Source organism: Cyprinodon variegatus, unplaced genomic scaffold (genome assembly GCF_000732505.1).
Source record: "Cyprinodon variegatus isolate N-32 unplaced genomic scaffold, C_variegatus-1.0 Scaffold513, whole genome shotgun sequence".
Classification (NCBI taxonomy): Eukaryota; Metazoa; Chordata; class Actinopteri; order Cyprinodontiformes; family Cyprinodontidae; genus Cyprinodon; species Cyprinodon variegatus.
In genome coordinates, this window is record NW_015150966.1 from 186,242 (window position 1) to 199,948 (window position 13,707).

Below are 13,707 nucleotides of genomic sequence, written 5' to 3' on the forward strand. Positions count from 1 at the left end.
TAGATGTCGCTGAAAATTACACACTGTAGCTTTAATAAATTAAGATAAACCAATCTATGGACTTTACATTAGATAGCAGATTTTTTTTTAGCTGAAATAAAACAACCTTATCATGTAGAAACTTCAAATATTTTTTCATTCTTTAACAGAGACATTGCTTTAGTGCAAAACTTTGGAACAAAAAGAAAGTCAAACACAATAATCAAGTAATAAAACTGGTTTATTAGTAATGTATCCTGAATGGAAGTCAGTGGAAATAAGTATGCTTGACCTGACTGCTGCTTCACACTTGAAACTGCTTTATGTATAGTACTGTATATGAATAGTAGTGAAATGGTTAGACAAACTGAAAAAGATTGCACCTCTTCAAGAACACACAGTCTTAATATATTTACAGAGCATTTTTAATGCTTTATTTTTTGTAGTGTGTCAAACATAAACCTTTTTGTTAAGGCTAAGGGATACTCACTGTCTAGGAATAGGGTTTACCCAGGGACATGGGAAAGAGAGAAAATGTGACAAAGTTTCTGAAGGATGGGAAACAAAAACATGAGGTAAAGTACTTGAAACTTCAAAGAATAAAATCTTGATTAAAAGTAAAATTTTTAATTTGTATTTCAATCAGGGAACCTTAGATATCATATGCTTTCGGAAGTTAAGTTGTTTTTGTTATTTGATTATAATCAGTTACACAGAAAACTACAAGAATTGATTTAGAGCTCTTTTCTCAGGTTAGAAAAAAATTATCTTCATGGGTTTTAATCAATGTAATTGTCTGATCCCTATAACTGTTGGAAATGGAGAGTCCAAATCTGCAGTCAGCTAAGGCAGTGTAGACAGTTTAAAAATTAAATCACGGGTTCTTTTTATCAAAGAAAAGAACGTGAAGAATACAAGAGGGAGCAAGGGGCATCAGAAATGATATCCTCATTAAACATGACATTGTATTAAACTATGCAGGTTAATAAGACTATCTTTATAACTTCCACCTTTCTTTATTTCCCTCTCTTCTAATGTCTTTAAGTAGATTGTTGTAAAGATGATGATGTTTAAGATTTAAAAGCCTCTGAGGTTTCTTAGATGAGCAGCTGAGTTTCACTGGTCTTTAGAACGTCATCTTCATTTTCCTCATCCACTTCAAATGCAAATTCAATTCACTTTCTGCAGCAGATGCCTCATTTTCTCTCTTTTTTTTTTTTATAACCGGGCCCTCATTACCAAGGCACCTTGGAGCTGTCAGTGTGTTTTTATGATAATGTCAGTGTCTAATTTCTTGTTTTTCCTTGAGACGGTTCCTTCTGTGCGTCCTTTGATTTGTGATTATGTGTTTTATATTGTTTGCTCTCTTTTTTATGTACATTGCATTTCTGATTAAAAGATACCACATCGTTTGGTCTTAAAAGCAGTTTATTTCCCCAAAAGGGCCTTGTAAGGACAAAGGCTAAAGAAACATGATCATTTGTGTGTAAGCTTTTATTCAAACCTTTTTAAACAAAGTAGATAGTTTTTTTTTTTTTTTTTTTTATCTCTGAGCAGTATTGAAGCCCTCATTCCTCAGACATTATTAATCGGAGGTTGTTTGTAACAGAGCGATTTGCAGATATAGAGCTTGACAATGATCTATGCTGATTGATGTTAGCTCCCTCAGGTGAGATCACGCACTGGGTATGACAACAGTGTATGATGGATTAACAGGACCCCAGGTTATTTGTGATGTGAAGACAGATAGACAAATGCAAACAGCAAATCATTCTGCCTCTAACACCAACTAAGCTGAGTGCTAAGAAGGAAAATGGCAGCTTTATGTTTACTTAAACCTGATGTTAAAGATCTATTCAGGCTTAAAAACAACATATTTTTACAGTAATACAAGCAAGGAATTGGTCTGACTAATGGTCCGACTGTAGGTACCAAAAACACAAAGGTTAGATGGAACAGGGTAAATAGATTCCAATCTTTTTGATTAACATCTAGGAAACAGTTCACAACTTTAAGTCATAGGGAAGTCACATTTAAATGTGAAATCATTCTGGCTTAAACATGCATATAAATGTACTCTTTATTAGTGTTGCGCCAATGCCATTTTTTGGCCCCGATACCAATACCCGATAACAATAACATACCGATACCATTTGTTTGATTTGATGTGTGTGTGTATATATATGAATAACTGCGTACTACTTGGATGTAAAATAATGGCTTTGTCAAGCTTTGTGAAGCAGGAAAACGACTAATACAAAGTAAATCCAATAGAACTTTTTATTGCCTACCTGGAATGGGTGACAATACTTGAATAAACTTTTGGCTCTCAAAATAGTATTGGTAACCTATTTGTCGGTACTCACCGACACCACCATTTTAATGCTGTATCGGGTACTGGTATCGGTATCGATGCAACACTACTTTTTATAAGACTATATTGTCCCAAAAGTTAGAAAATATATACTTTTTTTAAAAATACGGTCTTAAAATCTTTTTTTTTTTGTTATCTTATTCAGGCCTGTTACTGTAAATCCTCTAATATAGGACGGGGCCTTTATTTGACTCAGGTACATCTTGGTCCAGGCCATTGTTGGAAGGAGGCCAGATTTAGAGGCAGGCCTTTATTTCTATTTGATCAAAACAGACTACCACTGGAATGAAAAAAAATGAGATTTTGTGTCTCTTTGAACCGGACCATGGTCCTCTGAACCTCAGCTCTAAACTAACCCTAAATCTGAGTGTCTTTTTGTTTGAATGGTTGTTTGTTCTGTGTATTGATCTGCAAAGGACTGACAACCTATCTATGCTGTCCTCCTCCTGTCCAAGGACTGCAAGAATTACATACCAGCTACCTTCTGACTCTGAATCACGTTGGTAAATAAAATGAATAAATATATATCGATGTATTCATTGTGTGAGTCTTCATTTATATCTTAAATTGTTGCAGTAGTAATCCTCGCTGGTGGTTTAAGAACCGCAATTTCAATCATTTGGTATATTTTTTAAATTTTCACTAATATTAAAAATTTGCAAGAAATACATAAAATAGTTGAAAATAGTTAATTTTCTGTAGAATTTAGACCATATTTGTTTGCTTGAGATTAATAACACAATTCACATCTGACTTGCCGTTTCATTAGTCATTGTATTATTGTCAAAACGTGGGACCTTTGAGTTTTTTCCATGTTGTCACAAAACTCACAAAACTTCATTTGCACTTAGGAATGTTCCGATACAACATTTGTTTTCCAATACGATACAGATGTATAATCCTTAAGTATTGACTGATATTGACCAATATGATATAAGCACGTATCTTACATACCTTTATTGGAAAAGGCTTGACAAAGTGATATTACTCAGATAACAAGACATCATCAACAGGTATTATACAATGGAGCTATTTATTATTAAAGGTATAGAGGACGATCTTTTATTTCCATGTGGATCATCTATATAAGTGATCATTCTGGTGATATGTTTACGTAAGTCCGTTCTACATGCTCGCCCTGTGAGCTATTTCTTTCTGCACATGCGCACTTTCAGCTGCATATCTGTGGCGAGCTACGGCTTCAGACATTCATTTAAGCTACCGTAGTACTTTGAAAATGGCAGTGGGTCGTAAGAGAAAGAGTGACTAGGAAGTGTATGAGAAGAAGAGAAAGGCCTCAGAAGAAGCAGATATATTTCAGAATACTTTGCGGGGAGATCTCTACTCACAAAGCATTGTGGGATTTGTTGTCACAGCGGCCCGGTGTCACCATAGGCTGCCGCCACCCGACATATCCTTTCATGGACTTGCGAGTCCATGAAAGGATATGCATACATCATATCGTCGATTAGGGGTGTGAGTGGCTGATTCCCCTGTCTTTTCTGATCAAAGTTCACATCTCCTACTTCTTTGGACTGAGCCAAACTGATTTATCCCATAATGCTCTTTGATAAAACAAGACTTAGACAGACTTTATTGTCATTTTGTACAGAGTGTATACAAAAAGAAATTTCGTTAAGTACAGCTCTGAAGATATTGTATTGCAGACATAAGACTGGTATATGATTTACAGTTCCAACATTCAGCGCTTTTTTTTTTACCGCTAACTCTGACTAGCTGCAACCTAGTTGCAGAGACCAGTAGAGACTAGATTTTTTTAGTCAAAATGGAAGATAGAAAAACTAATGTTGACAATGGCCGAAGCAGTATATGATCTTAAGAGGTTTGTTGGTGGCTGATAAAGAAGACATTTTAATTAAGCCCGAGAAGGACTGTTAAATCATTCTTTACTGTATCTTAGTTCCATAGCTGACACCGGCCACCCTGATGGACCATGAGCTTTCCAAAGTAAAAGCACTCCAACTGACCTTGGAAGTTAACGTCCTCTATGTTGAGCTGAAACCAACAACCAGCAGATTCGATAATGCAGTGGAACCTTTTTGCAGCAACTTTTTTTCAGCTTTTGGTTTCAGTGTCAATGCCCCTTCACAGCAAAGAACTCCTACAGTCAGAATTTGGAATGATGTGATTATGACTCAACTTATTATATTTCAAAACAAATGATTTCACGGCCAGGATTTATCAAATGTCTTGAAAGCATAAACACATTCAGTCATTGCAACTGGTGGTCCCTGAGGGAAAATAAGATGTGAGCCTCTTTTGCTTTGAGGGAACATAATATATTAGTTTGCACAGTACAATTACAGCTATTTGCTTGAAGTACAAGGAAACTACAATGTAATTGGACAGATGATATTGCTTCTTGTCACAAGTGGTTGATAAATAACATTCTTAGGTAATGGAGTTGTGTTTGCAAAATAAGATTCTGCAAATGATTGAAGATATCTTGTGAGTTAAGTGGAATGGCAATCTATTTCCCTCTGGTTCAAATCTTTGATCCTGCACTTGCCCAAAGATACAACATAGTTCTTCTCAGTGAGCCCGGCTATGTCTAAGAGTGAGTGTAAGTTTCAGCATTATGACGTGACATTTCTCTTTCAGAGTGAGCTACAAAATTCTGGCCCAGTCGTTCATCCGTTCCACAGCCTCTATGCTGTTGTAATTGCATTAATGCAGTGTGTGATTTTTTTTATTAGACACCTTTTCCCAAAGTCTCCAGGCTCATTTTCCTTTATTAGACGAGTCTAAAAGGACAATACAGAACCTCTTGCACATAATATCTCCAGAGACAGGATGATAACTGGGCAGAGCTGTGCTAGTTGGAGTGATTTGCCATGAAAATGCTGCAGGTTGCTTTTTGTTTGTGTCGCTGCAGATATTGCTACATCTGTTTTTAAAATTGTCCATCGCTTTACTTTCTTTGGCCTTTTTCATATTTTCAAAACTTTATCCATCCATCAGCTTGACAGACCAGATAAAGACGTTTGCTTTGCTGCACAGATGCAACACTGAGCCCCAGTAATCGCTCTACTGAGGCTTTCACCTGAGCTCTGCGTACTCTCGTGTTTGCCGGCAGTGTCACTCACTAATCTTTGTAATTTCTTTGAAAGATGTGTCTGGAGCCTCAGCTGTTTCCATTTTTATTTTTATTGCTGTCACACCTGGTGCCATGAAGGCTGGAAAATAACTGATGACTACAGATCTCTTACAGATACAAATTTTGACAGTTTGAGAAGCCAAACATTGCCTCAGAATAACTGTCATTGTCAGTCTTTTATAAAAGACTTTAAAGTCTCAGTGTGACATTATACAAGGAACAGTCCAGCTGAAGTCAATATGAGAGGTGGGAAGTAATTAGTTACATTTACTCACATTTACTTAAGTAACTTTTTGACAAAAAAATAACTTTTAGGATTAGTCACACTGCACTGTACCTTAAGCTGTGTCACTCAGTGAAAATCACTCTGCTCTGGCTGACGTTTCCCTAAACTCACAAGAGACACTCCCTCCACATGCAGCTCACAATAGTAGATAGGCCTGATATTACTGGACTGGACACAAATACAAAATGAGACTAACGTTAGAGTTTCAAGTGTTTTCAAGTTTGAATTGGGCAAGAGAAAATGTTGCATAAAATGTCCACAGCTTTGCAAAAAATTCAGGAAATAAAAGACATTTAAGTAGGACATATTAACCAGAAAACTCATAATAATTTGTAAGTTACCTACAAGCATGCTGGAGAACTTGTGGTGGATTTTATATGTCAGCACTGCTGTGGGTGAAAGACCGTTAGAGACATCAAAACTCAACTTACATTGCTTCTGATTGGTTTATGTTGCATCACACATAAATGTCATGTGTGGCGTGAAAATGGGTCAAATTGCGTGACTGTCACACTCAATGCATGAAGCTTGGCAGCCATGTTGTAAAAATAATGAAATTGTAATCTGACTAAGAGGGGGTTTATGTGATTCAGAATCTGATCAGTATGTTTGTAAAGGCTTGGCAGGAGGAAGTTATTTTACCAGCTGACCTGAGTATGCATGTTCACCAGGCGCAAAGCTGATGCATTTCTGCATTGAATGGCAAGATGCTACATCAGAATATTCCAAGTAGCATGTTACATAAAGCATTTTCAGAATCAGAATCAACTTTTTTGCCAATTAGGTTTGCACTTACAAGGAATTTGACTTGTTGTTGATGGTGCAGAAAAATGATTTCTCATAGGCGAAGCGATTACACTCCAGAGCAGAAGGTGGCGGTACTGCGACCAAAGCCAACCGCCAGTAGTAAACAAGAAGAAGAAGAAGCGAAGCAGCGTAGCCGGGTGTAGCAGGGAAAAATCAGTTGTTGTGGAGAATTATGTGGGTATGGCGAGTGGGAAAGAACAGGAGTTGGAAGACGCGCCAGCAGCACTTTATAGGTCTGCTGTATGGGACCACTTTGCATTTAGAGTGACCTACGATGACGGCGGGAAGAAAGTTGTGGATAAAAGTGCAACAGTGTGCAAGCATTGTGCAACACGTTTTGTTTATGCTAACAGCAACATAACCAACATAATAATAATAATAATAATACATTTTATTTGAAAGCGCCTTATCACAACACCCAAGGACACTGTACAGGCAGATAAAAACATTAAAAACAGGAAGCTAAAAAGTACAAGCATAAAGATGCCACAGAAAACAAAGCAGCAGGAAGTAAAATAAAACCAAAGGAAGAAAAGGAAGAGAATAATATTGGAATGATGCGTAAGAACTAGGTGGGATAGGACTGTCTGAACAGGAAAGTTTTGAGTCTGGATTTGAAAAGAGGGAAGGAGTCCAGAGTATGGAGATCCGGAGGGAGGGAGTTCCAGAGGTGGGGAGCAGAGCGACTAAATGCCCGGTTCCCCATTGTGACCAACATGTCAGGCTAACCCCGAAATCCCACATACTCCGTCAGCGTTCCGCCCCGCTGCGCTCCAGACAAAAAGCTCAAAGCAAAGCCTACAGCCTCCTCTGTGGCTCCCGTCCGCTCCGCTCTGAGTCCCTTGGAGATCGTAGAGTGCATGCGCCAGATGATTAAATTCAGTGCTGCAAAACATGCGGAAATGATCCAGGGTTTCCGTGGATCATTAAAAATAATTGCAATTCATTAACTTTTTTTGGATCTTTTTTCATTAATTTTCATGGGATTTCGGGGTGACAATCAACATATACCGAACCGAAAACCATGAACCGAACCGAACTGTGGATTTTGTGAACCGTTCCAGCCCTAATAGGAACCCTGTAAATGTTTTAATCGAGAGCAAAGTGAAACTGGTGCAAATGAAGACGAATTGTATCAACACATTCTGTAAAAATGGCAGAAAGGAATTTGCAGAAGGAAACATAGTGAGTTGATGAAAACACTGTAAACTCAATGAAATGTGATCTGCTTTACCTCTCCTTCCTTTCTTGTGCTTTAGTCTGTCTCTACACTTATTTTCTCCATTATCTGCTCTAAGATGTGTTTTTTGTTACACCCCAACCCTCATCCATTCCTATTCCACTTACCCATTTCAGTCCTTATATTTCACTCATCTGTCTTGCTGTAGTTATTAAGTTCAGCCATGCAGTTTTCTGGGTCTTTTATCACATCTTGTGCTCCTGCTGGGTGAAAATGCTTCTCATTTTTCTCCATAATTTCTTCCTTCCCCAACAACTTCTTTAAGTCCGCCCTCCTCAGTTCCTTTCTGTCTTTTCATCTTAAAATGTTAAGAAAAAAACATAATGTGCTTTGAAATATTGGAAAATCACAGTTATTGTGTGCCATTACTATAATTACTGTAAACAGGCAGGATTATTACAGAGACATTTTTGCCCAAACAGTCTCCACAAAGCCTTTTTTTTTACCTCATGTTGCTAGTTAAAATGTGCAGGAAAGCTAAATGTGAGATTATGCTTGCCTTTTATATTAAACTGAGGTAAACATCGTGTGTCTGGTAATTATTGCTGGAACAGCAAAAGAAAAAGTAAAAATCAAACTTAAGGCAATACATTGACTTGAACCTCTTCACTGTTATTCTAAATTTGCTTACATGTTATTGGCTACTGTTATGTTTTTACAAGGGCATAATGGAAGACTCTGCTTATTCTAATAATATTAGAAAATAACCCTTTTCCTCTGTATTCCACAAACACTAAAATAAGGGAAACTTTTTAGCACTAAGAAGCTGTTTCTCTCAAAGTAATGTGTTATTGAGATTTTATCAGCCATGCGTTCAAATTGTACAAAAACAACCCAGTTATTGACCATTTGGATTTGCAATAAAATTTGGTTTTAAGTTAAAGTATTTGCAATTTACTTGATACACTGCTAATTTGTATCATAATTCAATGTTTAACTTAAATATATATTAAATATATAAAGAAGTAAGCATGAAATAAATACAAAGTAAGTAAATTACCATTATTTATAAATAACAAATTCAGGAAGAAGAAATATTTTTCCAATACACATTTTTCTACATCAAACTTAATCATGAAACCAATCCTTATAGAATAGACTGTATTACTTTGCTATAAAGTCCCTCCGGTGGCAGTACTTGCTGTTTACTGTATTTAGCAGGTGCAGTACCCACAAAAACCAGCAAGATCAATGTAAAACGTGGAAATGCCAGAAAAAACAGTAGAAACTGCTGACCTCTCACTTCCAAAATGGCCAAGTGAAAGATTTTTTTATAAAAGAATTTATGATTGAATAATATTAGGTGTGTTTATGGGCTTAACACAGAATTAGGTTTAGCTGCTGCACCCAAAGAGACGTGGCGATGTGGAAACCAGCCTGCCTGTGAAGCCATTACAGATCTTCAGTTTAAATAAGAGATATAAAAAACATTGTTTTAACCAATAAAAGCTGAATCCATTTGTTTTTTTTTGTTGGAACAGTGACTGCTGTTTGATTTGTTCATAAATTGTAATTCATTTTTGTTAAATTGCTTAAAAAGGATTAGTTCTTAGTTTTTTTTAATATTTTAAACTCAGGTAAATCCTGAAATATGCATAAATATTAAGTTCCAGTTCTTATTTTATTATAAATATTAACCATAATAATCATTTTACATTTTATTGTCTTGGCTCACTTGTCCCATCACACACATCAGAAAAGGCGATGATTAGTAGATGATGTCATCAGATATATAATCCTTTTCATTAATTTTATATTTGATTATTATAAAATTTAACATCCAGTATATTTGATAAATGAACTCCCAGTTATAAATGCTGTGATAAGAGTAAATGTATTCAAATTTGTTGATATTTTTGATCATAGAAAAGTAACTGAATACATTAATTTTCTTTGTAACTACCTTGATTAAGCAGTGATAGATTTACGCCGTTAGTCTTTGGAAAAATTAACTGTGACTACTTGCATTTTTAAAGTAGCATGATCAACACTGCTTGTCACTAAGGCCAAATAGATCGATATTTATCTCTTCTAGCTACAGACATATAATCTGGAAATCCTAATTGATCTTTACATTGTTGATTCTGGAGCTTCCTCCTTGCTGTGTCTTTTTTCTGTCAATATTTATGTAAAATAATTTCGCTTGTACCCTAAATTTCTCCAGCTTTCATGCCGGTTATATACTTTATTGCAGACATTTCATTGCAGATAGATGATGCATTAAGTCAAAAGTGATTTTTATTGTTTGTATTATGGGAAATAATCATTATCCTTTTACATAAAGACTTTGTTTCCAGAAAAGAGTTCTTACTCAGAAAGGAAATTAATATCTTTTTGTCCTTCGCATAAAATATCATTTCTGCTAAAGGACATATAGGATTATGATTTCTGTTATTGCCATGCCTGCAGCCAATCCTGTCTGGATTTCTGTCCACTGCATATTGATTGATGCATTTATGATGTTCCCTCTGGACATTTTTTTTCAGTTTGCAGGAACTGATCTTTGATTCAGCCTATCGGGGTGTTTTCTATTTGTCTCTCCATATCTAACCATCCGTGTGCCTCTGCCTGTATGTGACTATTTGTTGCTTCACCATGGTGTGTGTGGAAGAGCGGGATGATCTCTGAAGCCACTGTAGCCCCAGGCGGCTTGAAAGAGACAGTGAACATTTACTTGTTAAATTTATTTCTAGCCACACAAACTCATATGGAAGAACAATCAACCTATTTCTTTATTCAGACTCAAAAAGAGGGCAGTTTAACCCTCAGTCAACCCAAACAAATATTTACAGCAAACCGTACATTAGAAAGTCTAAAAGATTGAGAAGTTAGTAGTATTGACCTTACCTGAAAATGTATGTTTTGACCGTTTCCATTTCATTTTTTATTCATAATTTCTGTTCATAATTTCCTTTTGCATTATTTTTCTTTCAACTGAATAATGAAATGGGATATATAATGATGTAACATGTTTTTTACAGTTTCATAAGTGTCTGAAATACTGCAAAGTGATGAGGAGAGTGGTGGGTGCTAAGTGACGTTACCATGTACAATAAAGACATCTATAATAGAAAACCTAAGAGACATTATGTCATGATGACACACAATTTGCCCATGCTCTTAAGCCTAAGAAAAGTGGAATACACTTTGCTGTCCTTGAATGAGCTTACTCCCCCTCAGTCATGTCAATTTGTCAATTCAGGCCTTTTCTCTATCAATGTTTCTTTTCTTTCCCTTTACTGTCCTCCATTTAGGGGCAAATTACACTTCATAACACTTGCTTCTCGCTCCATGTGTCTCTTTGCAGGGTGATGAAGTGCTGACCGTCATTAAAACCAAGGCTCAGTGGCCGGCATGGCAGCCACTCAACCTGTAAGTACCACACAATGTCAAAAGAAAGCTTGTTACTTCTGTAAGAAATGCGATGAAATAAAATTTAAGTGACAATTGTTTGAAACAGCAGTGAAGATTTACATAAACCTGGCTTAAAAGAGTTTTGTGTCTAAATTAGTGCACATTTAGTTGCTGGTTTTACATGTGATTTGTTGAATACGACCTATGAAAAAGTCTTAAGTGTCTCGATCAGTGTTTACATAGATAGAATAACATTTGAGGAAGAGTAATCAACCTCAATAAATCAAAAGGAAATAGAGACAGACCAATAAATCGGCCAGCCGATATTTTGGCCTGATATTTGCAAGTTGGGGGGGGTGTGTTGGTATCTGAGCATGTGCTGAGCACGTGCTGAGTGATTCAGCAATGCGTTCAGCAGCCATGGTGAATAAATATTTCTTTTTTTTTAAATGACACTTCTCTAATATTGGTTATTGTTATCATTCTGTTAACATTTGTTATCATTTGCATTGGCCTTAAAAAAAATCCTGTATTAGTTGATCACTAAATAGGATGATATTCTTTTACATATTCTGCCTTTTCACTGCACTGCATGCTGTGTTCAGCTCTGTGGCTTTTTAGATGCCTCCTGACCTCACCTTAAGGCAAAGTTATATAGGGAGATGTAAAAGAAAATACTATCTATGGATTTATTATTTTGTACAATCAAGAGTCCTGACCGAAAGAAAAAAAAAACATTAAAATGCAAAATAGAAAATCTGTCATTTAAAGGAAGGCTTAAAGTTATGATAACAATACGAATCCACATAAAGGCAAGAGAGTCTTTAAAGGTGGAACCAGCATGGCAGGCCCCTATGCATGCAGAGGGGTTTGTTCTCTGCCCATCTCCAAAAGTAAAATAAAGGTTACAAAAAAAGAATACTTCATACTAAATAGTAAATTCTAATCATGGTATGAAAGCTTGTGTGAGCTTGGCTGTTTATTGTCTGTGGTACCCTGTGATGCACTGGAATATGTCCAGAAAACTGCTCATATTAGCACCCACCCACCCCAGCCACCGACCCACCCAGACACACACAAACAGACACAGACCCAAAAAGCACATGGTGTGGTTAGGACCATCAGTTTACTTCTATTGACTTTCTATTGATTTCTTTCTATGCCCTATACTTGAAAATAACCCTAATCCTTAACATAACCAGTACATAAACCAAGACTTAGCTGAATTTAAATTCACACCTTATTCCTAAACCTAACCGTTAGAACAAACGCACTGATACAAACAATCCTTGATTTGAACGACACCACCAAGATCAACAGGACGCTTACCAGAATGCCATCCGAGCTGGAGAAGTGTGGCCAGATGGTGACACAGACAGGGAAGGTAACCCATACAGATGGGATTCCACTCCCAGAAGAAGGAAAATCAGATGTAGAAGAGAGCTTTAAATGCCTTGTTATACCAATGTAAATCGAAAAACCATGATGGGGCCATAAGAAAAATAACAAAACATCTGACAAGTAAGGCAAGTTTTGAGAAGTCAACTCAATGCAAGAAGGAGGTCCAGTCAATCAACAGCTATAACTTGCCAGTAATCAGACACCCTGCTGGGACAATAAGTTGGCCTAACGAGGAAATTCAGGCCAGTGATGTTAAAACAGGGAACCTACTCACCTTGAATGCTAGATTCAACCCCGAATCCGGTATATACAGATACTACACACAAAGAAGGAGGCAGAGGCTTAGTGAGCATCAGAACCAACACTGAAGATGAAACATATATGCTTCAAGAATCAGGAAGATAGCCCCAAGGGATGGATCTCTCAGTGAATGTCTCAGACAATGGAGGACTGGAAGGGAAGGAAATGGAGGAACCATCATGTGAGGAAAAACTCCTGAATGGAATGTACCACTAGCTGATAGCTGAAGTGGCTGATACGACCAAATCTTACCATTGGCTAGAGATCGGTGGACTGAATAACAGCACAGAAGCACTTACCATGGCAGCACAGGAGCAGACCTTTGAGCACCACAGCAATAGAGACCCGGATCTACCATACCAGGTAAGTTCCCAGGTTCAGGATATTCAAAGAGGCTTCAGTAACAATCCAGCATCTCTTAGCAGATTTTGAGATGCCAGCAGGAAAGGAATACATGGAACGTCATAACCAAGGGGCTGGTATAGTGTACAGACAGATCTGTGTAGAATACAAACTGGACACCCTAAGTTCAAAATGGAACCTGCACCCCAAGGTGGTGGAGAATGACAGAACTAAGATCCCGGGGGACTTCCAGATGCAGAGACAATGGTTCTATCCAACTAATCAAACATTGTGATCATTAATAAGCAGCAGAGGATGTAACGATTGGCGTCCCCCAAGGCTGCAGCAGCAGAGACGGCGTCCCGTAAGGTTGCAACGGCAGAGACGGCATCCTCCAAGGCTGCAGCAGCAGAGACGGCGTCCCGTAAGGTTGCAACGGCAGAGACGGCATCCTCCAAGGCTGCAGCAGCAGAGACGGCGTCCTCTAAGGTTGCAACGGCAGAGAC

The 13,707-nt window shown here is 37.3% G+C and overlaps 1 protein-coding gene across 1 annotated transcript in view; it reads left to right on the forward strand.

The window, feature by feature from the left end:
* The window catches only part of LOC107094903 (spondin-1-like), a 160,000-nt gene that overhangs the window by 100,269 nt on the left and 46,024 nt on the right, over window positions 1–13,707 (forward strand). The window contains exon 7 of the mRNA XM_015390793.1: window positions 11,112–11,176. Within this exon, the coding sequence (XP_015246279.1) occupies window positions 11,112–11,176 (65 nt within the window). The remainder of the gene's footprint in view (window positions 1–11,111; window positions 11,177–13,707) is intronic.